The 27,551-nt window shown below is 36.9% G+C and overlaps 2 protein-coding genes across 3 annotated transcripts; one reads left to right on the forward strand and one right to left on the reverse strand.

Annotated features, from left to right (window-relative positions):
- The first annotated feature begins 345 nt into the window (after positions 1 to 345).
- On the forward strand, positions 346 to 16,346 carry stk38b (serine/threonine kinase 38b). The gene is made up of 13 exons (XM_068216377.2): positions 346 to 609; positions 3,110 to 3,292; positions 3,560 to 3,611; positions 6,051 to 6,173; positions 6,255 to 6,338; positions 6,549 to 6,672; positions 8,039 to 8,193; positions 8,359 to 8,461; positions 9,317 to 9,378; positions 9,454 to 9,571; positions 10,768 to 10,987; positions 12,261 to 12,355; positions 15,229 to 16,346. The coding sequence occupies exons 2-13, from the start codon at positions 3,162 to 3,164 to the stop codon at positions 15,369 to 15,371; spliced, it is 1,410 nt and encodes a 469-aa protein (XP_068072478.1). The 5' UTR covers positions 346 to 609; positions 3,110 to 3,161; the 3' UTR covers positions 15,372 to 16,346.
- Positions 16,280 to 27,504, reverse strand: kctd20 (potassium channel tetramerization domain containing 20). 2 transcript variants are annotated; one of them, XM_009295777.5, is made up of 8 exons: positions 27,466 to 27,504; positions 24,959 to 25,002; positions 22,739 to 22,907; positions 22,562 to 22,664; positions 22,125 to 22,245; positions 21,346 to 21,543; positions 20,246 to 20,356; positions 16,280 to 18,579 (listed from the first exon to the last, which is right to left on the reverse strand). In XM_009295777.5, exons 2-8 carry the CDS (start codon positions 24,978 to 24,980, stop codon positions 18,305 to 18,307), a joined length of 999 nt encoding a protein of 332 aa, XP_009294052.1. In that variant the 5' UTR covers positions 24,981 to 25,002; positions 27,466 to 27,504; the 3' UTR covers positions 16,280 to 18,304. The 2 variants fall into 2 exon arrangements, with proteins under 2 accessions (XP_009294052.1, XP_068072479.1); XM_068216378.2 differs by having other exon boundaries at positions 24,816 to 25,002.
- Positions 27,505 to 27,551: the final 47 nt, after the last annotated feature.

The following is a 27,551-nucleotide window of genomic DNA, read 5'->3' on the forward strand; positions in this document are numbered from 1 at the left end:
AAATGCACCAAAATACACTGCCTACATTCACTGAGAAATGGAGAAACATATTCATTTTCTAAATCCTCAATTATGCTGAGCACTGTACCTATATATTTTATAAGATTTACAATTTAAAAAGTTCACATTAGTGTAAAAATCTAATAAATAACAATTACCTTCTAATTTTCTTTTTTTTTTGTTTTGTAATTAGATAGGCTTTTATTTTGTTAAATATGAGAATAAATGTCCACAAATAAATCAAACTAAAGCTCTATTGTAAAGTTTGCTCTGTAGATGAGGCGGTGTTACATCTCTCTCTCCCTCTTTCTCTTTAGGGGTGGAGCGATCATCTCATTTCTCCTCAGTTTTTTCTCTGCTGAAATCGTCATCGCATCAGTCTGGAAAGTTGCTCATAAAGCGTCTGTGTGGCTGGATATAGACGGTAAACACACCGTCCCGGTTTATTCGGCGCTCTTCATAAATCTGAGGGGGAAAAACACTGCTTATTCCTAAAGTTTTGTTCTCTTTTGAGGAGTCGCTTCATGTCTGTTTGCCAGGGGAAAACGTGTCGAGGGAAATATCGCCCTTCAAGAGTCAAAGAGAAACTTTAAGGAGCCTTTAAAGCAGGTTTGTGTCGCTTTTAAGTGCTTTATTTGGTGGTGAACGTTGAGATTGGCGTGTTTTGTGGAACGCTCGCCGCCGCTACGTCATCAGTGTGGCCACGCCCCCTTAGCGCTCTAATTATATGCTCAGCGCTAAAGTATATAGGACACACTCGCTCTCATATCTGCAGCATATAGCGTGAGTGAGACACTGCTAAACACACAGTTCGTTTTAAAACTTGTGTTTAACTCATATTTTAGAATGAACGTTTCATGATATTATTAAGAATCGTCATTTGTTATGGTTATAGTTGTACAGCAAATTAAACCTAATAAAAATGAATTGATCGTAAAATCATGTTTTTTTTCTGTTCAACATTTACATCATAATAACATATGCTTACATTACTCACATGAGAAAACACTGTAGTCATTTATAGTTAATACTGTAGTGTTTTTGAACCATACTATAGTAAAGTGTATTATACTGTATATATTATAGTGTTTAGTGTCTTTGCTAATGAATGCTCCAGCATACTGTAGTTTTAACTATAGTGAACTGATAAATGCTGATTTAGCTTAACTTATAGTTTAGATGACTTTTTAAAAAAAAGGTTTATTAAGGAATCATAATTTGTAACTGTTATTCTGAAGCAACTCTCACCGGCCACTTTATTAGGTACACCTTACTAATGCCAGGTTGGACCCCTTTTGCCTTCAGAACTGCCTTAATCCTATGTGTCATAGATTCAACAAGCTACTGGAAATATTCCTCAGAGAATTTGCTCCAAATTGACATGATAGTTGCTGCAGATTTGTCGGCTGCACATCCATGATGCCAATCTCTTGTTCCAGCACATCCCAAAGCTGCTCTATTGGATTGAGCTCTGGTGACTGTGGAGGCCATTTGAGTACAGTGAACTCATCGTCATATTCAGGAAACCAGTCTGAGATGATTGAGCTTTATGACATGCTGCGTTATCCTGCTGGAAGTAGCCATCAGAAGATGGAGACACTGTGCTCATAAAGGGATGGACATGATCAGCAGCAATACTCAGGTAGGCTGTGGCGTTGATGCTCAATTGGTACTAATGGAGCCAAAGAAAATCTCCCCCACACCATTACACCACCACCACCAGCCTGAACCGCTGATACAAGGCAGGATGATCCATGCTTTCATGTTGTTGAGGCCAAATTGTGAGCCGAGCATCCGAATGTGTGAGCAGAAATGGAGACTCATCAGAGCAGCAACGTTTCTCCAATCTTCTATTGTCCAGTTTTGGTGAGTCTGTGTGAATTGTAGCCTCAGTTTCCTGTTCTTAGCTGACAGGAGCGGCACCCGGTGTGCTCTTCTGCTGCTGTAGCCCATCCGCCTCAAGGTTGGCCGTGTTGTGTGTTCAGAGATGCTCTTCTGCAGAGCTCGGTTGTAATGAGTGCTTATTTGAGTTACTGTTGCCTTTCTATCAGCTGGAACCAGTCTGGCCATTCTCCTCTGGCCTCATCAACAAGGCATTTGCGCCCACAGAACTGCCGCTCACTGGATATTTCCTCTTTGTCTGAGCATTCTCTGTAAAGCCTAGAGATGGTGGTGCGTGAAAATCCCAGAAGATCAGCAGTTTCTGAAATACTCAGAGCAGCCCGTCTGGCAGTAACAACCATGCCACTTTCAAATCCCCTTTCTTCCCTATACTGATGCTCACTTTGAACTGCAGCAGATCCTCTTGATCATGTCTACATGCCTAAATGCAGTGAGTTGCAGCCATGTGATTGGCTGATTAGAAATTTGAGCTAACTAGCAGTTGGACAGGTGTACCTAATAAAGTGGCCGGTGAGTGTATATTGTAAATTCATAGCTATATCGATTTTTTAAAAATATTATTTCATCGTTAGCATGTCAGCTAAATAACATACATTGACATTATTCTATAAAAATACTATGGTAAATTAATTATGGTAAATACTATGGTAAATTAATTTATAGTAAATACTAAATTGTTTTTGAATGCTATCACGCATTATACTGTATAGTATTTACAGCTCTTTAATGAATGCTTCAGCATACTGTAGTATTAACTATAGTGAACTGATGAATACTGCAGTGTACTTTCGTTTTTAACTACAGTAAACTGTGGTGTATTGTGGTGTAATAGTTGTAGAAAACTTCAGTACTGGCTCGTTTGTTGATATTAGTAGTTGTTGTTACCTTAGCAACTGTCGAATCACCACAAGAGATCAATGCAAGTACATCACTATAGTATGGTTCAGAAGCACCACACGTAACTATGTGAAATGCTATTCCAGCACTATTGTTCCTGAGTTTCCTCTCTTAACCGTCTCTATATTTGCACTTCAGACTGCAGATTGTGTCTGAATGACTTCTGCCAAGTGTTTTTATGGTCACATTTGTTCTTTTTCCACAATCTGTCTCACTGACGCAGAAGTGTAAAGCTAGTTTTCTGCTTTCTGCTGGAGCCTAGCGTGACTCCAGCTCATGCAAATCACGGTGTGTTTGTAAACTCCTGCAGATCTGCATATATAAACCGGTTCTAGACCAGCAGGCCGGGTGTTTGGGTCTCCATGGCGACACGAGGCCACGCCTCCAGCTCATTAATGAGCAACCACACCAAGGAGAGAGTGACCATGGCTAAAGTCACCCTGGAGAACTTCTACAGCAACCTGATCACGCAGCATGAGGAGAGAGAGATGAGGTATTCATAACGTAGACTCAGTTAACGTCGCTCTGTTAATCATCGGAAACATGTTTTGTTTTGCTCCGTCAGTCGAGCGTGACGTTCAGTCGTTCCTCTTTCTCCCCAAGTTACTGATTTACTCACAAATCTGTGCTGAAGTCGACACTTTTATTTACATAATATGACATAATTCATATTATATACTGTGTTTGTTTAAAACTGTGGACGTAGGTACATTTTTCAGAAATTGTAATAGTACTGTAATCGATAATGTCCTCTTAACAGGCAGCAAAAACTGGAGAAGGTGATGGATGAGGAAGGACTGCCTGATGAAGAGGTATCGAATACACTGAACCATATTCATAATGGAACTAGTGGTCACAACAGCAGATAAAAACTAATGATAGCTATATTTGCATCCACGCTAGCAAACGTCAACTTTAACAACTGTATTAGCGACCACCAGGGGCAGACTGGGACAAAGATTCAGCCCTGGCACTGTTGCCACATCAGCCCACATTACCACACCGACACAGCCCCACCCACGGGCACGCACATTCACTATTTATTTCGGTGTAAAGATGGTGAAATAATATGACATTTTTGCCAGATTTTGATTATGTCCGGGTAACCTTGGATTGGGTCGGCCCATCTTGAAACCAGGCAGCAGTTGCCGATTGGGCCAAATGCTTAACATTTATTATTATTATTATTTTTATTATCATCATCATAATATCACATCTAGCAAGAGATAAAAGCTGTCTGCACTTAACAATACATATTTAAAAAAAAAAAAACTGACCGGCCCACATTTAAAAATTGGTCCAGCCCTTCTGGCATTTGCCAGAATGGCCAGATGGCCCCTGGCGACCACACTAGCCAACGACAACTTTAACAAATATATTAACATCGACATTAGCCAACGTCAACTTTAACAACTATATTAACATCGACTATAGCCAACGTCAACTTTAACAACTATATTAGTGACCACACTAGCGAACGACAACTTTAAAAACTATATTTACATCCACGCTAGCAAACAACAACTTTAACAACTACATTAACCCCCACACTTGCAAACAACAACTTTAACAACTATATTAACATTGACACTAGTGAGCGACAACCTTAACAACTATATTAGCATCCAAGTTAGCAAACGACAATTTTAACAACTATATTAGCAACCACATTATAGAACAACAACTTTAACAACCATATTAACATCGACACTAGCGAGCGTCAACTTTAAGAAATATATTAGCGACCACACTAGCGAACGACAACTTTAACAATTATATTAACATCGACACTAGCAAACGACAACTTTTAACAACTTTTAAAACTATATTAGCCACCACGCTAGCAAACAACAACTTTAACAACTATATTAACATCGACACTAGTGAGGGACAACCTTAACAACTATATTAGCGTCCAAGCTAGCAAACCACAATTTTAACAACTATATTAGCCACAACGCTAGCGAACAACAACTTTAACAACTATATTAACATTGACACTAGTGAGCGACAACTTTAACAACTAAATTAGCGACCACACTAGCGAACGGCAACTTTAACAACTATATTAACCTCCACACTAGCAAACGACAACTTTTAAAACTATATTAGCCACCACGCTAGCAAACAACAACTTTAACAACTATATTAACATCGACACTAGTGAGCAACAACCTTAACAACTATATTAGCATCCAAGCTAGCAAACCACAATTTTAACAACTATATTAGCCACCACGCTAGCGAACAACAACTTTAACAACTATATTAACATCGACACTAGTGAGCGACAACTTTAACAACTAAATTAGCGACCACACTAGCGAATGACAACTATATTAGGGACCACACTAGTGAATGACAACTTTTACAGCTATATTAGCCACCATGCTAGCAAACAACAACTTTAACAACTATATTAACATCGACACTAGTGAGCGACAACCTTAACAACTATATTAGCATCCAAGCTAGCAAATGACAATTTTAACAACTATATTAGCAACCACATTAGCGAACAACAACTTTAACAACCATATGAACATCGACACTAGCAAGCTTTAAGAACTTTAAGACAACTTTAAGAACTATATTAGCGACCACACTAGCGAATGACAACTTTAACAACTATATTAACATTGAACCTTGTGAATGACAACTTTAACAACTATATTAACATTGACACTAATGAACGACAACTTTAACGACTATATTAACCTCCACACTAGTGAACGACAACTTAAACAACTATATTAACATCGACACTAGTGAACGCCAACTTTAACAACTATAATAATGCCCACTCTAACAACTTTATCAACTATATTAATGTCCACACTAGCGAATGACAACTTTTAACATCTTTATTAATGCTCACACTAGCCAACGAAAAGTTTAACAACTATATTAACGATCACACTAGCAAACTACTATATTAACTTCCACAATAGCGATCAACAATTTTAACAGTTTAATTAATTCCCACACTAGCAAACAATATTTATAATGGTAACTGTTAGCACCAATGCTAGCAAACAATAACTAACTATACAAACCCCTACAATAGTGAAAGATGACTAAAACAACTATATTTGAGCGGATGATTTATTTTTTCTTTCTGTGTTGTTATATTTATAGTTGTGGCGTCAATTCGCTATTCTCTTTGATGAAATCATATTGCTTGTATTGGGAAAGGGCCTTTTTCACGTGTTTATAACTACATAACTTTTCTCGTATATGGCGTATTCCAGAAACGAGTGCGACGCTCTCAGCACGCTCGTAAAGAGACTGAGTTCCTCCGTCTAAAGAGAACCCGATTGGGTTTGGACGACTTTGAGTCCCTGAAGGTGATTGGACGAGGAGCGTTCGGGGAGGTGATTATGCTAATGAGCACTGACGACATACTAATGCTTAATGTTTTATATAGTAAACGAGTGTGTTTCTGGTGTCCGCAGGTGCGTTTGGTTCAGAAGAAAGACACGGGTCATGTTTACGCCATGAAGATTCTTCGCAAAGCAGATATGCTGCAGAAAGAGCAGGTGACGATGAGCAGAGCACGGCAACATTTGCATTTTGTTACATATTTACTATATTTCTTTATTTATTAGGCATTAATATTTATTGCTTTTAATATTTTTTTAAATATATATTTTTAATGTCTTTTCCATTTTTATTCATTTCGTGTTTTTAATTTGATGTCATTTAGATTCTATATTATTTTTGATTTCTTTGTCTGTGTTGTGTCTCAGGTGGCTCATATCCGTGCGGAGCGGGACATCTTGGTTCAGGCTGACAGTCTCTGGGTGGTGAAAATGTTCTACAGTTTTCAGGATAAACTGAATCTCTACTTGCTCATGGAGTTTCTGCCCGGAGGTGAGAGCATGTGTGATGTCTAATAATAGATGTCTCATGATCTATTATTTCTCATGAGAGTTTTATTCAGAACCATGCGTTTAAAGAAATGATTCAAACGAGCAGTTCGGTTGATTCTTCTGAATGAATCAATGAACCAGTTCAAACGAGCAGTTTGGTTGATTTTCACAACCAGTTCAAAGAAGCAGTCTTTATTGATTCTTCTGAACGAGTCAGCAAACCAGTTCAAATAAGCACTCTGAGTTGATTCTTCTGAATGACTCTGTGAACTAGTTCAAATGAGCAGTCTGAGTTGATTCTTCTGAACGAGTCAGCAAACCAGTTCAAATAAGCAGTCTGAGTTGATTCTTCTGAATGACTCCGTGAACTAGTTCTAATGAGCAGTCTGAGTTGATTCTTCTGAATGACTCAGTAAATCAGTTCAAATGAGCAGTTTGATTTGATTCTTCTGAATGACTCAGTGAACTATTTCAAATAAGCAGTCTGATTTGATTCTTCTGAATGACTTATTGAACTCTTTTGAAGGAGTCAGTGAAGTAGTTTAAATGAGCATTCTGAGTTGATTCTAGTAAACAAATCATTGAACCAGTTAAAACGAGCAGTCTGAGTTGATTCTTTTGAATGAATCAAAGATCCAGTTAATACAAGCAGTCTGAAAAAATCTGTGAACCAGCTCAATTAAGCAGTCTGAATTGATTCTTCTGAACAAATCATTGAACCAGTTTAAACCAGTTCATTCTGCTGAACAAATCAGTAAACTAGTTCAAACGAGCAGTCTGAGATGATTTTTCTGAATGAATCAGTGAACCAGCTCAAATGAGCAGTCTGAGTTGATTCTTCTGAACTAATCAGTGAAGCAGTTAAAACAAGCAATCTGTATTGATTCTTTTGAATGAATCAACTAACCTGTTTATACAAGCAGTCTGAATTGATTCTTCGGAAAAGAATCTGTGAACCAGTTTAAATTAAGCAGTCTGATTTGATGCTCCTGAACAAATTAGTGAACCAGTTCAAATCAGTTCATTCCCCTAAACAAATCAGGAAACTAGTTCAAATGAGCAGTCTGAGTTGATTCTTCTGAACGACTCAGTGAAAGAGTTCAATCAGTCTAAGATGATTCTTCTGATTGAATCAGTGAATCAGCTCAAATGAGCAGTCTGAGTTGATTCTTCTGAACAAATCAGCGAACCGGTTCAAACGAGCAGTCTGAGTTGATTCTTTTGAACATATAATGATTTAGATGACTCCTTGAGCGTCTGATGTTGAATAATATGAACTATCGGAGTGTGTGTGTGTGTGTGCGTGTGTGCATGTGTGTGTGTGTGTGTGTGTGTGTGTGTGTGTGTGTGTGTGTCTGTTTCTTCAGGAGATATGATGACACTGCTAATGAAGAAAGACACACTGACAGAGGAAGAGACTCAGTTCTACGTGGCGGAGACGGTTCTGGCCATCGACTTCATCCATCAACTGGGCTTCATTCACCGAGACATCAAACCAGACAACCTCCTGCTGGACTCCAAGGTCAGAACAGGAAGTGATGCGTAACCCTGCTTCCTGTGCACCTTTTGCTTTTCAGACTTTTTAGTCTCAGCAAGGCCTCTGATTGGTTCATTTATCACGCATGTGTGTGTGTGTGTGTGTGTGTGTGTGTGTGTGTGTGTGTGTGTGTGTGTATGTGTGTTTCAGGGTCACGTCAAGCTGTCTGATTTTGGCTTGTGTACAGGCCTCAAAAAAGCGCATCGGACGGAGTTTTATCGCAACCTGAACCACAGCCAATCAAACGACCTCAGTGAGTCACATGTGCTCTGCTGCCATAGCAACACGATTAATTTCACAAACATGACGCTGAATGGCAAATATAATATTATTTCATCAGCTAATGATAAATATAGCGAAAACTTTAGTAGCGTCAAAATCAGCAATTGCTATAATAAATCAATTAGTCATCACACGATATTTATAACGATAACTACATTAGTGCCTACACCAGTGGACAATAACTATATTAGCGTCACAATCAGCAATTTCTAGAATAAATAAATTAGTCATCACGCGATATTTATAGCGATAACTACATTAGCCACTACACCAGTGGACGATTACCATTTTAGCATCACAATCAGCAATTGCTACAATAAATATATTAGCCGTCACACGATATTTATAACGATAACTACATTAATGCCTACACCAGTGGACGATTACTATATTAGCATTCACACAACCAAACACTAATTGTAACGATAACAATATTAGCATCAAAATAACTATTATTGTCGACACCAGACAACAGTAATAACCATATTAGCTTCAATATATAACATTAACTATTGGTTCATAGCTGTAATAATTACTATATTAGCAATAAGATTAGCAGACAATTACTGTAATAACTTTATTAGCTTTCAGACCAGTTTACGATAATTGTTATGTTAACTTGCATTACGTAAACATTAAAATCCTTAACAGCAGGTGATAACTATTATTATAGCTATAATAGTATCGTTAACAGTGATGTTTCACACACAGCTGTTTCTATGGCAACGCCCTGATGTCATATTAACGCATTTCAATCAAATTCGAAATACGTTTATTTTTCATGTCCACATTTTTAAATTATGTATTTAATGAACCATTCTCGTAGCGTTTCAGCATATGAACTCGAAGAGGAAGGCCGAGACATGGAAGAGGAATCGCAGACAGCTGGTCAGTGATTTTTCATTTTTATTTAAAATTCTTGCAAACAGGAAGTGATGCGTTACGTTGTTCTGCCTCTTCCAGGCCTTCTCCACAGTGGGAACGCCAGACTACATTGCTCCAGAGGTGTTCATGCAGACCGGATACAACAAGCTCTGTGATTGGTGGAGCCTCGGCGTCATCATGTACGAGATGCTGATTGGTAAGAAACGCTAATTATGCAAATGAGTTGCTTAAATTTGCTGTTAGGATTTGGATATGTATTTATTAACTAAATTATAAAAAATTAATTCTAATAAAAAATGGAAAAAATATGTAAAAAATGATCAAATTTTAGGTGTAATAATTTTCGTAACTTGCACAGTAGCACAATAAAAGTACTAGTAGTTTTTTTTTTTTTCAAAAACGTAAACTAAATTAAATAAAAATAAAAAACATAATGGAAACATGACATTTTAATTATTAAACAATTAAATGAAGGCTTTTGAAAATAATTACTTAAATAATTACACTTCATTTAATCTGCTGCTTCACAATACATTTCATAATAAACAATATATGAATTATAATAATTCAAATAAATGCTTATTTATTAATAATTAATATATAATGCTTAACAATAACAGATTTTACTAGCGTTCAAACAGCCGTTAAAGATAGCTATATTTGTGACGAAAAAAAATTTATGCAGATTGGAGTAGTTGCGCTTTGTACGGAATTAATCATTAAAAATTAAATGTAACAAAAATGTGGAAAAAAATTATATATTTTAGCTTTAATATTTTTAGTAACGTTTTTTTGAATTATTACGAAAAGATAAATAAAAATAAGGGACGTCATGTAAACTTGACATTTTAATTATTAAATAGTTAAATTAAGGCTTTATATATACATCCAAGATAGTAGATCAATAATATGAATTATAAAAATTAATAAAAAATTATTTAATTATAATAAATATATAATACCCTTTTGCCAGCAGACTATGACTACAGTTATTATTTTATAAGCGTTCAAACAGCTGTGGTGGATGAATGCTATATTTGTGACAATAGAAAATAAAACGTAAAGATTACCACAAACAATAACTATAATAATTATTATATTAGCATTAACATTAACAGACGATTACTGTAATAGCTATATTAGCTGTTGGAGGATTTCTGTAAGATTAACTATATTAGCGTTCACAGCAGTCGATGATAACTATTATTTTAGCTATATTAGTATAATAATAACTATGTTAGCACTAATAGTAACAATAACATTATAAGCTTCAGGACTGTAAAAACGTAAACTATAAAAATAAATACAATATATGGTCGACGATTACTATATTTGCGACAATAAAATAAAATTAAATGGATTGCGCTTTATACTGATTATACTGTTTTTCAGGTTATCCTCCGTTCTGCTCAGAAACTCCTCAAGAAACCTATAAAAAAGTAATGGGTTGGAAGGAGACGCTGGTTTTTCCTCCGGAGGTGCCGATTTCTGAGCGCGCTAAAGAGCTGATCCTGCGCTTCTGCTGTGAGGCAGATCATCGCATCGGTGCCGGCGGCGTGGACGACATCAAGAGAAATGCATTTTTCGAAGGAGTCGATTACGACCACATCAGGTGAGCCATTATCAGCAACGCTTAATGGCTTTTAACTAAAATAAAGAAGCTAATGTGTGACACACGGATGGACTAACAAATTCAAAGATTCAATTAAAAATTTTAGTTGTCAGTACGATATGCTGATATACACAATATAAATACACAAGGAAAATTCTGAGGGAGACGTTGACTACTTCTGTGCAACAAGCTGTTGTCGTGAAGTATAGTTATTGTCAAGTTATCGCTCGTTTTACAAATCAGCAATAACTATTTTAGCAGTCGCAACAACAGTAACAATAACCATATTAGCGCACGCATGATAACGATATCTATTACCATAAACAATGACGTTATTAGTGACAACATCAGCAGACAATTACAGTAATAACTATATTAGCCAGTGGATAACTGTAATGTTAACTATATTAGCATACACATCAGCCAATGACAACTTTTTTTAATGATATTATATTCATAACGCAAACGTTTATTATTATTATTAGCATTTTTTTTACTAATGAGCGATAACTATATTAGCATTCACAACAACAGTAACGATTGGCATATTAGCGTACATAAAAGTGGACAGTAATTATAGCAACAACCACGAACGATAACTTTAATATTTACTATCTTAGCATTAACATCAACAGACAATTGCTGTAATAACTATATTACCCTTTACAACAGTAGACGATAACTGTAACGTTAAGTATATTAATGTCCACGGTAGCCAGTGATTACTATTATGGTACTATTTACGACGATAACAATTATTTTATCAATGCGCCCACTAGTGAAACAATAGCTGTAATGATAATAACTATATTAGCATTTGCTTTTTTTTTACCAATGAGCTATAACTATTAGCATTTACAACAACAAGAGTAATGTTTACCATATTAGCTTACAAATAATAACCATCGCAATTAACGTGATCAATGACTATATTAGCGACAACATCAGCAGACAATTACTGTAATAACTAAATTAGCCAGTGGACGATAACTGTAACTATATAACTATCTGTAACTATACAACGGTAACTATTTTAGCACACACAGCAGCCAATGATAACTATTATGAAACTATTTTGATAACGATAACATTTATCATGTTTAATGCCCACACTAGTCAATAAAGTCAATAATAGCTGTAATGATATCTGTATTAGCATTTTTTTTAATAATGCGATAAGCGCAAACAATAAACATTCAAGGCTTGAATGTATAAAACACATTGCTCACATTGAGCTTCTGATCTAATAAAGGTTAAACTTTCTCGTTCACAGAGAGAGACCTGCAGCCATTACCATCGAGATCAAGAGCATCGACGACACGTCCAACTTCGACGAGTTTCCAGATTCGGACATCCTGCAGCCAACAAGTAAGACGCAGTAAAAACAATTTTAGTGAAGTTAACCTTTACATTTAGCTGTGATTCATTAACTTCGTAACTTGGTTCGAAATGCTATAAACATGTTAAAACATGCTGGCAGCTTGATAAAACATGTTAGCATGTTAACAAAGCATGATAGCTTTATGTTATAACTTGTGGCAGCTTGCTGAAATGCTTTTAAGATTTTAAAGCATGATTTAAGATTGACAAAATGTGGTAGCAACGTTCTTAAATTAGCAACACTAATGCTAACAACATGCTACAACAGGTTAACAACTTGTTTATGCATGTTAATCATTTGCTAAGAAATGTTCACAACACATTAAAACAAGTTAGCTGCTTGTCGAAACACCTTGCTAGAACATGCTAAGTGTATTAAATTGACAAAATGTGTTAGCGATGTGTTAAAATGTGAGTGGACCTTGCTACAAATTGCTATAAACATGTTAGCATCTTACACATGCTAACAATGTATTAAACTCTGCTAGTGACATGTTAAATCATGTCAGAAACTTAGCAGTTTGTTGAAACATGCTAACGACATATTAGACTTTGCTGCTAAACATGCTACTGATACGTTAAAATGTGAGTAGAACTTGCTACTAAATGCTGTCAAAACATGTAAACAGGGAATCAAACCATGTTAGTAAGGTGTTAGATTATGTCATTAGTATGGAAGAAAATGTTAGCATTAGAGAGTTTGCTGCTTGACAAAATATGTTAGCGATGTCAGTAGAACTGTCTACAAAAACTATTAGCATGTTAAAAAATGTTACCAGCTTGTTAAAACATGCTAGTAGTCTAAACCATAGTGAAAATCCAAGCAACTTGCTACAACAGACTAACGGCATACTAAAATGTTTGCTGCTTGACAAATTATGCTAACGTTGTGCTACAATGTAAGTACAACCTATTGAAAATTGCTATAAACATGTTAGCATCTTGTCAAAACATGATAGCAGGGTATCAAACCATTTTATTGATATGATAAATTATATCAATCATTTGGAAAAAAGTCTTAGCAACTTGCTAACATTATAACAGCATTTAAAATGTTTGTGATGTTACATGTTAGAGATGTGCTGAAATGTCAGCAGAACTTGCTACAAAATGCTATTAGCATGTTAAAACATGTTGGCAGCCTGTCAAAACATGGTAGTAGTGTCTTAAACTGTACTAGTGACATGTTAAATTATGTCAGTAACTAGGAAGAAATCTTAACAACTTGTTAAAACTTGCTAACAGAATATTGCAATGCTTGCTGCTTGATAAAACGTCCAAACAAAGTGCTAAAATGTAAGTATAACTTGCAATAAACATGTTAGCAGCTTGTGGAAACATACTAGCAGTATATTAAATCACTCTAGGGACATGTTAAATTATATCAGTAAATTGTAAGAACATCTTACCAACTTGTTACCACATGCTAACTGCATATTAAAATGTTTGCTGCTTAACAAAGCATGCTAGCAATGAAATGCTTTCTACAAAATGCTATTAGCATGTTAAAACATGTTGGCAGCTTGTCAAAACATGCTGACAGTGTATTAAACCATGCTAGTGACATGTTAAATGATGTCACTAGTTTGGAAGAAAATATTAGCAACTTGCTACAACATGCTAACAGCATATTAAAATGTTTGTGCTTGACAAAACATGCTCGCGATGCGAGTAGAACTTTCTGCAACATGCTATATGCATGTTAAAACATGTTAGCAGCTCGTCAAAACATCCTAGCAGTCTATTAAACCCTGCTAGTGACATTAAATGATGCCAGTAACTTGGAAGACAACCTTATCAACCTGCTACAACATGCTAACAGCATATTAAAATGTTTGCTGCTTGACAAAACATGCTAGCTATGTGTTGAAATATAAGTAGAACCTGCTACAAAACATGCTAGTGACATGTTAAACTATGCCAGTAGCTTAAAAAAAATTGTTAGCACCTTGCTACAGCATGCAAACAGCATATTAAAATGTTTGATGCTTGGTAAAACATGCTAGCGGTGTGCTAAAATGTGAGTAGAAATTGCTACAAAATGCTATAAGCATGTTAAAACATGTTAACCGTGTATTAAACCGTGCTAGTGACATGTTAAATTACATTAGAAACTTGGAAGAAAATCTTAACAACTTGATACAACATGCTAACAGCTTATTAAAATGTTTGCTGTTTAATAAAACATGCTAGCTTTGTGTTGAAATATATGTAGAACTTGCTACAAAACATGATAGTGACATGTTAAATTTTGCTAGTAGCTTGTAATGGAATGTTAGCACCTTGCTACAGCATGCAAACACCATATTAAAATGTTTGATGCTTGGTAAAACATGCTAGCGGTGTGCTAAAATGTGAGTAGAACTTGCAACAAAATGCTATAAGCATGTTAAAACATGTCAACTGTGTATTAAACCGTGCTGGTGACATGTTAAATTATGTTAGAAACTTAAAGGAAAACCTTAACAACTTGATACAACATGCTAACAGCATATGAAAATGTTTGGTGCTTGGTAAAACATGCTAGCCATGTGCTAAAATGTGAGTAGAACTTGCTACAAAATGCTATAAGCATGTTAAAACATGTCAACCGTGTATTAAACCATGCTAGTGACATGTTAAATTATGTTAGTAGCTTGGAAGAAAATCTTAACAACCTGCTACAACATGCTAACAGCATATTAAAAAGTTTGCTGCTTGACAAAACATGCTAGCTATGTGATGAAATATAAGTAAAACTTGTTATAAAACATGCTAGTAGCATGTTAAATCATGTCAGTAGCTTGTAAGGAAAACTTAGCACCTTGCTACAGCATGCGAAAATGTTTGCTGGACTGTGAACTGTGTGTTTTGCCGTGGAGGTCCTGTTGTGGTGAGCAACCATCACCCGGAGTCGGACTACAAGAACAAGGACTGGGTTTTCATCAACTACACCTACAAGCGCTTCGAGGGCCTGACGGCGAGAGGAGCCATACCGTCATACATGAAGAGCGGGAAACGCTGAGAATCCACAGCCAATCGCTGCACTTCCTCATCAACACGACCAAAGAAAACACCCAGACGTCTGTCAGAAACACACTCCCGCGCTGCTGGACACTGCACACGCTTCTTTACTAGTCCTTAAATTAAGATAATCTGGGGCAGAATTCACGAAAATATGCTTAAGAGCTTTCTTAAAGGGATGTTTCACCTATAAATATAAGTTCTGTCAACTTCTGTTGAACACAGAGTAAGATTTTCTGAAGATTTATGGAAACACTGGCTTTTTTTGTTCCTGCTATGGAAGTCGACGGCTGCTTTTTTTTCCAGCATTCTTCTGGATCTTCCTCTGTGTTCAACAGAAGAAACTTGAGTTTAGAATTACGTAAGCGTGAGTGAATCTAATTTAAATGTAGTTTTTTTGCGTGAACTGACCCTTGAAGATTTTATCTTGAGATTTTTCTTAACTGCAATTCATGAAAAAATCTGCCGAAGATCTCTTTTTTTCTTCTTAAGATCATTCTTATATTTAAATCAATGAAATTAAAGAATAGCTACGGTAAATTCGTTAGCGCTACATTTAGGGATGATTAACTTCCAAAACATTATCAGCTACAAATGGCATTTTTCTGCTAGAAGAGAGGAAACAGGAGCTGAAAAAGGCTTTGTGATGTGGAAAGCGCTGCGATATGAAACCACGCAATGGTAATTTGTTGCCATGACGACCAAAGTGTGCGTCCTGTGGTCAACGTTTAATCTTTGCGCTGTGTGTGTGTGTGTTTGTGTGTATGCATGAACTGCACATGCTCACCAGTAAAGCACAGCCCACTCCAATAGCGTGCCGACGGGACATTTCTGCGGAATATACTAGTTCCTGCTGCTTGCAATAGTGCTGCTGTGTTGTCATGCTGGTAAACACACACCTCTCGACTTGTCATAAAATGTGCTTATTTTATTAGCTTGTGTTTTTAAAAATCAGTTCATTCATTCATTCATTTTCTTGTCGGCTTAATCCCTTTATTTATCCGGGGTTGTCACAGCGGAATGAACCGCCAACTTATCCAGCAAGCCGCAACCTATCTCTGGGAAACATCCACACACACATTCACACACACACACTCATACACTACGGACAATTTAGCCTACCCAATTCACCTGTACCGCATGTCTTTGGACTGTGGGGGAATCCGGAGCACCCGGAGCAAACCCACGCGAAGGCTGGGAGAACATGCAAACTCCACACAGAAACGCCAACTGAGCCGAGGCTCGAATCAGCGACCCAGCAACCTTCTTGCTGTGAGGCGAAAGCACTACCTACTGCGCCACTGCCTCGTCAAAATCAGTACAAGTGACCTTAATTACTTTTAATTTAATCAATAACAATTATTACAAAGCATTTTTCGGCCAAGTACATACAGGATTTTCCTCTCGGTGTATTCCTAATGTACGTTTATCACTTTATTTGAGATGAAAAACAATCATTTTATTAGAAATCTCAGCTTTTGGGAATCTAAACTAGTTTTCTGTCAACTTTAGGAAGTTTTTAAGAGCTTTTCAAGAATTTGAATTCTTCTGATTCACTGATTCGTTCAGAAGAATCAACTCTTGACTGTTTGAATCAGTTCTGTCTCTGTAAGTTTTGTGTAATGAACAGACTGGGGATAAAAGGTGAAGAATGTTCTTAAGAAGATTTATTTTTTTTGTGAAGTGAGAAGACATTTCTGCATATGAAGGATTCGTGAATCCGTCCTCTGAGTTGAGTGTTTATTCTGGAGATCTGTAGTATTTTTGAGCATGTTTTAGCAGATTAATTGCCCAAAAAACTCCCTCATGCAAACGCTTGACTATAGATAAAGTGCCTTATATAATGTTTATTTCCACATTTGTTCCTCAGCAGAGATTAATCTCTATATCGAGCAGTTTAGCTTTAGTAATAATGACAAATTATGGGCGCAGCCTCATATGCAGCTAGTGTTATCATCATAGACATGCTTTTGTAGCTTAGTTTGAGCTTTGCTGAGGTTTTGATGCTGTATTTGTTTCCGCAGTAGATTTGACTGCTGCTGATTTGACTGCCAAAGGTACGATCAGAGGCTCGCATGTTGATGAAACCCTGCCTCTACACTCTCAGAAATAAAGGTACAGGAGCGGTCTCTGGGGCAGCCTTTTCAAACTTATACCCAAATGGTCCACAATGGTACCTGAACGGTGCATATTAGTGGCCAAATGTACCTAAAAAGTACCTTTGAAGTATCATTGTGGACCCTTTTTTGAAAAGGTGCTGCCGCAGTGACGCTCCTGTACCTTTATATCTGAGAGTGAATGCTGTCTGTATGAATGCTTTCATGTGCAGATGTGAACACCAAAGCTGGAAAATCCTCCATTTCAATGGTACTTTCTTTGAAAAGATGCTTCCTTTTCTAATGTTTCTATGAACTATTTTTGTATTGATATGTAACCGTCTTTATTTTGTATCTGCGAAGCTGTAGTTTGTGATGACACACATTTGACATGTTTGTTTATATATCCAGTATCTTCTTTTCTTGTCCAGAATGCAATAAAAATGTTACATGCCTAAACATTTTGCTTCTTTCAATAAAAAAAAACAACTAATATTTGGGTGAATTATCAAAACTAGGAGTGCTTTAAAGGGTCACGAAACATCAAAAGACATTCTGGACGGAGTTTCAGTCACATGACACTGCATTTTCGTGTGGACAAACAACAAAACCCCATAGAAAGAAGTGCAGTTTTGAAAATGCTCCGTGTTTGTGTGAACAGAGCCTTAACCGAAGCCTTTTACAGTAACAGCAGGGTCTCAAGGACACAGTGGTGAACAGGAAATCATCTCTGAACGAATGAATGGCTGAATATTCATGAAACATATTGAATACAAAAACGCACAACGTGATTTAATGTTATTGTCCAGTGTTCCACCCTAAACAGTTTAATCATCAGTCATTGGTCGAGGCCAGGAGGGGCGGGGCCGTTCAGCCGATCTAACTCATCGACCTGTGGAGTGGGCGTGGCTCCGGCTCGTGTTGGTCCCTCCCCCATGGCGGTGATGAGGTTTGGCACGCTGCGGCTGCGCACACACTGGAAGTCCACGTGTCGGCTCTTGCCCTCCTCCTTCTCCCAGGACAGCTGGATGAACGGACGCTGCAGGTAGCTGTAAATCACCTCCGACTTCCCGCCAGGACGCCGCTTCACCTTCTCCTTACAGGTGGGATACCCTGAGACACAACGCTGCCTTTCAGTGATATTGTGTGTGAATTCAATACCTTTTAAGACCTTTTTAAAGCACACATGGAATCAAAACTAACCATATTGATGTTGTTAACTCGCATTGCTAGCTTTGTGCTGAACAATTCATCTGTGCATGTCATTAAGAACAATAATAGTTTGTCCTTGTAATCTGCAAATGCACTTCCTGTTTCAGTTAAATTCTCAGATTACGTCTGAGGCAGTGGGTGTGGTTAATATTTACCCACGCCCCTAAAACTGTCATCACATCAAACCGAAATGGTGAGCAGGAGGAGTCTGTTGGGTTGTAATAACTGCCCAAACCCTTTTACCCGTCTTTCTGAATGAAACGCCTGCTTCACTACATCCAATCAGCTTGCAGTAGAAAAAACATGCCACGCCCACTGCTTTCTCATTTAATATTCTGTTTCTCTAGGAAATGCGTCACTATACAAAAAAAAAATTGGTCACAGCTTTCAGTTCATGCAGACTTCACGACTCTCTCCATATGTGTTAGGACCTCATTGCCACTTTAGGGGTCAGCTGGTAACATTTCCGGCATTTTAACTTGCACTATATTTACCAAATACTAATTAAAAGAAACTAATCCAAACTAAAACATTGTTCATATACTAAATAAAAATGCTAATCCAGCAGGGGGCGCCTGTAGGGCAGCTCTATATGTATGAGTTTTAACGTTATAATCCCTTTTTTTTTGTTTTGAACAGCTCATAATGAAATTTTAAAAAGGAGATCTGCTGCAGTTCATTAATTGGCCATTGGTGTCGCTAATAACAAGGCTTTTTGAGTTCCTTTTTAGTCGCATCGTTGCTTGGTGAAAATTTATTTTGCCTTACTGCAGTAAACATAACAGCGTGACGTCAAGTGTAGCAGGATTTTATTGATTGTATAAACTACACACAGCATCCCGATATTTGTAGATCATATATAATGCATGCAACTATACATTGTATAATAAAAAAATTATACAAAATGTAATACGTTGTATAAAAAAAGAATTTAAGACTTTTCAATACCTTTTAATGGTGTTAAATTTCTCTAAATTGATTGATCAACTTTTAATACTTTAAGACCGCACGGACACCCTGATGTGTGTGTGTGTGTATGTATATGTATATATATATATATATATATATATATATATAATTTTTTCAATAAATTTCTTTTTTTATTGCGACTTCCTGATTCCCCCTTAAGTTGCTAGAAGGGCAGTGAGGGTCCTTTGATTCGTGATGCGCTGGTGGCTGAGCAGACATGCTGAGCTCAAGATGTTAGTAGCGAAACATGACATAACAAACAGCAATCTGTGGGATAAAAACCCGTTTCGTATGGCTTTAAAGGCTGATTATTGCGTTTTAGCGTGGCGTGTATATAGGATTGTTGCGTGTGCCATGGCGGTCAACAAAAAATACGACTACCCCACTCTCATTCTCTCCTCCTAACACCGGTGTAAGTGTGCACGGGCTTTATTTGCTAGCAGGTGCCAGGTATGCCACGTGACCAAAACATAATACGTCACTGGGAAAAACCCAAACTAATCGATAAACAAATAAACATTATCACTAAATAAAAAGTTATGTGGCTCATATATATGTATATATATATAAAGGTTTAAATACGAGTGTGTGTGCTTACCTTCAATACCGATGCGTATGTTTTTCAGGCCTCGCTCCTTGAGATGAGCTTTTGCGACGTCTCTGTTTTCAATAAACTTGAAGAAACGGTAGAGTTTGGTGCTGTAGATGACTTGAGGAACAAGAAAGTGTTTGTTAAAGAAGAAATATGTAAGATGTTTAATGTAATAACCACTTATTTTTGTGAATAGCTTGTAATCTAACTAAAAAAAAGAGATCTGCTGCAGTTTATTAAATGGCCACCGGTGTCGCTAATAACAAGGAGTTTCGCATACGCTTTTTAGTCTCATCATTGCTTGGTGAAATGTTACTGGAAAAATTAATTTAGCTGATTTTGATGCCAAAATGGAGGATGGGATCTGGAAAGAAATTGGGGACGGTCGTTTTGTTGTTGCAATGGAGTTGTTTCTAGAAGGTATACAGCTGCGGCTGGAAGATAACATGAATTATTTATAAAATTACCCATTAAAATGTGTTTTATTAACATCTACCCCTACCCCAATCCTCACAGCAATGTAAAAAAAGTAATTATTGTTGTACAGTGTCACAAAAACTGATGCTATATTGATTTGAGTATCCACAGCTGTATCCCTTCTAGACTTTGCCGCTCAATAGCACCACATATTGGTGCACTGTCATCTTTTTTTAATTCATTCATTCATTTTTCTTCGGCTTAGTCACTTTATTTCAAGGGAAAATCACTGTGAAATCATGTAAACTAATCCAGCATATGTTTTACACAGCGGATGCCCTACCAGCTGCAACCCAGTACCAGGAAACACCCATACACACACACACACTCATACACTATGGCCAATTTAGTTAATCAATTCTCCTATAGCGCATGCGTTTGGACTGTGCGGGAAACCGGAGCACCCGGAGGAAACCCACGCCAACACGGGGAGAACATGCAAACTCCACACAGAAACACCAACTGACCCAGCCAAGGCTCGAACCTGTAGCCTTCTTGCTGTGAGGCAACAGTGCTAACCACTAAGCCACCGTGTTTCATAGCTTCAAATTGGACTGGATTTTACCGTCAAAAGATGATCACCTCGTTTACTTTTATTTGCAAATCTTTGCAGTGTTGATTGTGCTCACTTTGCGAGTGCTCCTCTCCCATTGGCGGAGGGTTGTCGTGATCCCAGTCTACAGTATCATCGTCTGTGAGCACCACGATGTGGCACTCTCGCTCTCCCTCCTGAGCACTGGAAACCATCGCCGGCAGCAACAGCTCCTCCAGAAACACCTCGAACTGCCGCCGAGCGCCGTCATTGGACAGCTCGTGCAGGAGAGCGCCTGATTGGACAGAAACACTCATGAGTTTGAGCGAATTTTGCGCAAGCGTATACAGCTGAAGACAGAATTATTCACCTTCCTGTGAATTATTGGGAAATATTTCCCAAATGATGGTTCTCAGATTCAGGAATTGTTCACAGTATGTCTGATAATATTGTTTCTTCTGAAGAAAGTCTTATTTGCTTTATTTCGGCTAGAATAAAAGCAGTTTTTAATTGTTTTAAAGCCATTTTAAGGTCAATATTATTGGCCCCTTCAGCAATATTAGTGTTGGATTGTCTCCAGAACAAACCACTGTTATACAATGACTTGCCTAATTACCCTAACTTTACCCTAATTACCCTAGTGAAGCCTTTACATGTCACTTTAAGCTGAACACTAGTGTCTTGAAGAATATCTAGACTAATATTATGTGCTGTCATCATGATGAAGAGAAAATAAATCAGTTATTAGAGATGAGTTAAAAGTATTATGTTAAGAAATATGTTAAATCTTTCATTAAACAGAAATTGGGGAATAAATATACTGGAGGGTGAATGACTCTAAGATAGAGTAGTCAACTGTAGATGTGTGTGACTCACTGAGGTCTCTGCATCTGACGGTGTTGTAGTCGAAGTTTATACACAGATAATCGCAGGCTTCGCGCAGCTCCGCCAAGGACACGCCCTCCGGACAGTGCAGGATGCCGACTCGGTAAAAATCCTGAGCAAGAGATGAAGTTACGTTAAAGAGTCATGGTCACTTTATCTTTTCTTTTATCTGAACAAAAACATGAAAGTAGTTCCGGCAGGTTTAGAGCGCATTACAGCTCCATATTTCACAGCTACAACAGTCAGAAACCCCATCAGAACACAACAGGAGGAGGAGGAGGAGATGTGGAGGACACTAGTGCTACACACAGGAGACGTTTGAGGAGGACACACACCTGACTAATTAACATACAACATCTAATCAGGGGATTTAGCAAGTGTTGTCAATATTCTTTAAGTAAAATCTGTAATGTAGGACTTTTACGTACCAGTATGATTCTGAAAATGCTGGCACCGATTCCCTCAGCGATTTCATATTCGCCTTTAGTGTTTGGCCGTGTAAAACTGTGCTGACGTGCTCGACCGAACATCCTGCGAAAACACACAAGTGATTAGGCTTCATGTTTTGCGCTTATAAAAAATATTAAGATGATCATATTCAGTACCTTCCTAGCACTGTATCCGGGTATGCTGTGAACACTGCAGGATCCACCACGAAATGAGTCCCGTCGACTACTAACGTGACCCGGTCATGTGATAGGGGGCGTGGCTGTGCAGGCCATACCCCCTTTGTGACATCAGCCCCGCCCTCTGCTCCGACTGTCATCCCTCGGGCTGCGAATGAAAGTGTTTAATCACGCTTTGATATCGTAGTAGGGCTGCACAATATATGGTTTCGGCATTGCTATATTCAACACAGGCTCATTGTGGATATGTACCCCTGTCTACATTTCTGAAAGGCACGAATTATGTAGCCAGAGGTACGTCTGGCTGCATTTTGTCTTTTAAACGAATATTACGGGGAGGTATAATGCCCCTGCTGGCTTCTGTTTATTTAAATGCTAACAGCTGTCTGATTACTACCGTGTGGGCAGCTTTTCAGGTGTTACCAGTTTGCTCAGTGGCTCGCCCTGTATGTTGGCGGACTTGGGACTGGGAGCAGAGTTAACCACGATGACTGAGTTCGTGTCCGGCGAAGAACATTTCCAGAAACCAGGTAAAACAAAAGCAAAACTAAAAACGCGGTGAATCACGGGACAGCTTTTCTTTTTTTGGATTGCTTTTGAAAACACTATGGGTTGGGTTAAGGGAAGGGGGTGGGTCAGTTAGTTGGTCAGTTGACAGCAAGCTGGTATATTGCGGCCTCTGGTGGATTTACGCAAGAAGAGGACGTGAGAGAAATTTTAGATCATCAATAAGTGAAGTTTATTTTTAAACTAATTTCGAGAGGAGCACGCACGTATGATTGACAGCAGCCGGTCCCTCATTACCTAACGCACAATCCACCAATCAGACGATTCCTAAATCACTATAAATAACCTGAGTATCTTACCTTAGCCATCTTCGTCTTGAAGAATGCCCCCTTCCACTAGTAAATTGACCAAACTAAATCGACATCATAGACAAGTGTTTAATTCAGCATACACTCTCCATAGCTATTCATAATCTACATTCACCATTATCAAGCAGGGCAGTTCTCAAGACCTACCTGAGCTCAAACTCCCTTCTCGCCCTGCAACAGGAGGAAGCCCAGGGCTCGAGGATCTCGTGGGCTCAGGGCTCTCTCCCGGGACAGCATGCCAAACAAGCTTTATAATCAGCTAAGGGTGAACTTTTGAAGCGTAAACAGCGGCCTCTAGTGGATTTGGAACAAACAAAAACTGAGCAGACGCACCTCCGGTTACACATTCGACTCTTCCCAGAAATCTAGACCTGAGTACATTTCCACAATGAGTCTGGGTTAGATATATCACAATAGTCAAGATATGCAATGTTGAGTCTGAATTATGGTTGACAAAAAGCTACAGAATTGTATTTAATTACTGTATGCATATGGAAGTTATGCATAAAAGAATATTTATCTTGCTATTAGTCCAAATATTTTCATTTCAAAGTGAAAACAAGATTATTTGACTGAGCCCAATAGCAAATAATTTAGCTTTTTAAAGGAAAAAACTCTTAACTTTGACTTATTTCTTCTGAAGGGGAAAATTTCACTTGCTCTGTTTTTTTTTTTTTTGATATTTTGAACAAGAAATTAGGCATTTTTTCCATTGTGATTATTCAATTTCTATACCTGAATACTATCAAGATTCCCCAAAAAATGGTCAAATAGAGCTATTCAAAGTGAAACTGAATTCATATTGCAGAAAAATAAAATATCGCAATATCAGTATTTTAGTATCATAGCATGTGCTTTTATACACTGTAAAACCCAACAAGTTGAGGTAACTCAAACCATTTGAGGAAATCGATTGGATCAAATCATTTAAGTTCAAAAGCTAACCCTAATGAGTGCTGTGAACTTTATCCATTTGAGTAAACAAAGCAATTTGAGCACAGTAAAACCCAGTAAATGAGGAGAACTCAAACCAACTGAGTACTGTAAAAGCCAGTAAGTTAAGGCAACTCAAACCGTTTGAGGAAACCGACTGCTTTAACCACTCGAGTTCAAAAACTAATCTATATGAGCACTGTGAACTTACTCCATTTAAGTAATGAAGTGTTTACTTAGCTCATTACCTTCAACGCTGAGTTTAAAACTCCTTTCAAATGAGTAGAATTAACCTTCAGTACATTTTGAGTTAACCACACTCATTTCATGTGATAAAGTTGACTGTTGGGTTTTACAGTGTGTGTGATTAATTGGGACAGACGTTTAGCACCTGTCGCGTGCTCCTCCGCCATGATCTTCTGGACTCCTGCAGACCTGTAAGACAGTCCATATGGTGGACATATTATTATAAACTCCTTACAAACGTCTGACTGGCCCACATTGGTCAAGCTTAACCCCACAGACACCAGTAACCCGCAACAAACCTACAGTAAACACATCATGCTGTGTAAATGTGACCTATATATACAGTTCAAGTCAGAATTATTCGCTCTCCTGTATATTTAGTCTCCCAATTTCTGTTTGATGAAGATATTTGTTTCAACACATTTCTAATCATAACAGCGTAATACCTCATCTCTAATCACTGATTTATTTTCTCTTTGTCATGATGACAGCACATAATATTAGACTAGATATTCTTCAAGACACTAGTGTTCAGCTTAAAGTGACATGTAAAGGCTTCACTAGGGTAATTAGGGTAAAGTTAGGGTAATTAGGCAAGTCATTGTATAACAGTGGTTTGTTCTGGAGACAATCCAACACTAATATTGCTGAAGGGGCCAATAATATTGAGCTTAAAAAACTGCTTTTATTCTAGCCCAAATAAGACTTTCTCCAAAAGAACAAATATTAGAGCAAATACTGTGAACATTTCCTGAATCTGTTCAACATCATTTGGGAAATATTTGAAAAGGAAAAATTCTCAGGAGGGTGAATAATTCTGACTTTAACAGTATGTGCTTTATTAAAACTACAAAACAATACTAGTTTATTTTATATTCAGTTACTTTTGAATGAAAAATGCACAGTCGAAATGGCAGACATAGTGAGATGTCTTCATTAAATTGTGCTTAATATAAACTGCTAAACGGTAATAGTTTACTGTATGTTCAATTATTTTATGAAGTGAAAAATACACCCTTGAAACGGCAAACAAAAATACATCTCAATTAAATTGTGCTTAAATAAAACTGCATAACATTTCATACACTTAAACTGTTATATTTCACTCCAAATGCCAGACATAGTGAAATGTCTGAAATAAGTTGTGCTCATGCTTAATTAAAACTGTAAAATAGTAAGAGTTTCTTATTTTAGGTTCAGTTATTTTTATTGAGTGAAATACACTCTCGAAATAACAGACAAAAATGCATCCTAATTAAATTGTGCTTAATATCTAAAACTGCATAACATTAATAGTACTAGTGTCTTATTTTGTTTATTTTACCGTTATTACTTGTACTGTTCCTGTTATTTTATACACTTAAACTTTTATGTTTCACTCCACTATGCCCACATAGTGAGATGTCTGAAATAAGTGGTGCTCAGCTCATGCTTAATTAAAACTGTAAAGGAGTAAGAGTTTCTTATTTTATGTTCAGTTAATTTTATTGAGTGAAAATGCACTCAAAATGGCAGACATCTTAATTAAACTGTGCTTAATTTGTGATTAATTCAAATGGCAAAACGGTAATAGTAACTAGTAATTATAAAATAGTACATTTTATATTTATTTTTACTGTTATTTTTTGTACTGTTACTGTTATTTCATACTGTTAAATGTTATATTTTTACAAAGACATAATGAGATTATTAATTAAATTGTCGTAATTAATACTGCAAAACACCAATTGTGTCTTATTTTACAGTATGTTCAAAACTTTTTAATGAGTGAAAATACATACTCGAAATAGCAGAATTACTGTAGTGAGAGGCTTTCCACATTTACTTTTTAAACTTTTGCAACACCAAAAAAAAAAGGCTTTTGCAAAAATGTTGTAAACAATTTATTTAAATTGAACTCAAACATAAACTAAATTGACCAATGTTTAACTTAATTTGTTTGTTAAATTAATAAATTGTTTACAACAACTCGTTTTTTGTAAATCCAAGGAATCATCTTTCAGTAGTTTTTTAGTAAATGAGAATGAGAAGAAAAAATAACAGTGATTAATAAAATAAAAATAACCTAATAAAATAATATTTCTTATTTTAACAGCATGGCTCTTTAATGTTTATCATGTTTTTGAAAAAAAAAAGTAAATGTGAAATATTACATACAAAGAATTCATAAGTTCAATTGAGGTACTACATGATCTGAGATGATGGTACTATATGTAATTTTGTTTTTACCACAGCACTAACTAATATTAATATAAATTAATTAACCGATTTAGCCCTTTTACTCCTAACAAACCGTTATCAAAAATAGCCGTTAAAACCGTTATTAAAATTAACCAAGTTTAAATTTTACTATGGTAACCACACATCAACAATTGATTTACTGCATTAACCATATACTTTAACCATAAACTTTGCACTTTAAACTGTAGAAATACAAATATAATCGATTTATCGAAAACAAAATGGTTATTAAAGTTTAACTGTGGTTAATTTTCATAACAACAAGCAACTAGATTAAACAAATGATAACAATAGTCTATTCGAGCAGAGTAAGAGCTCAGGAAAGAAAACGGACACCGTTTTCTAACTAACATTAACAAATTAGGAAAACACTAATTATTGTATTTTTAAATGAGTTAAATTATCACTTACCAGTGCGTCTGCTTTCAAAACAAATCCTCCTGGAGTGCTGCAGGAAGCGCGCGGATTAACTGGTAATCCAATAAAAGCTGACGTGA

Source organism: Danio rerio, chromosome 22 (assembly GCF_049306965.1).
Source record: "Danio rerio strain Tuebingen ecotype United States chromosome 22, GRCz12tu, whole genome shotgun sequence".
NCBI lineage: Eukaryota > Metazoa > Chordata > Actinopteri > Cypriniformes > Danionidae > Danio > Danio rerio.

What these genes read in the sequence shown, in the direction of transcription:
- stk38b (XM_068216377.2), top strand. Translation starts at nt 3,162, where the DNA reads ATGGCGACACGAGGCCACGCCTCCAGCTCATTAATGAGCAACCACACC. An exon ending in GACGAGGAGCGTTCGGGGAG is followed by an intron (nt 6,174 to 6,254) that starts GTGATTATGCTA and finishes TGGTGTCCGCAG; the next exon opens with GTGCGTTTGGTTCAGAAGAA. An exon ending in AGAGGAATCGCAGACAGCTG is followed by an intron (nt 9,379 to 9,453) that starts GTCAGTGATTTT and finishes TGCCTCTTCCAG; the next exon opens with GCCTTCTCCACAGTGGGAAC.
- kctd20 (XM_009295777.5), bottom strand. Translation starts at nt 24,980, where the DNA reads ATGGCGGAGGAGCACGCGACAG. An exon ending in CCGGATACAGTGCTAGGAAG is followed by an intron (nt 22,665 to 22,738) that starts GTACTGAATATG and finishes GTGTTTTCGCAG; the next exon opens with GATGTTCGGTCGAGCACGTC. An exon ending in CATACGCATCGGTATTGAAG is followed by an intron (nt 18,580 to 20,245) that starts GTAAGCACACAC and finishes GTTGTGTCTCAG; the next exon opens with GGTATCCCACCTGTAAGGAG.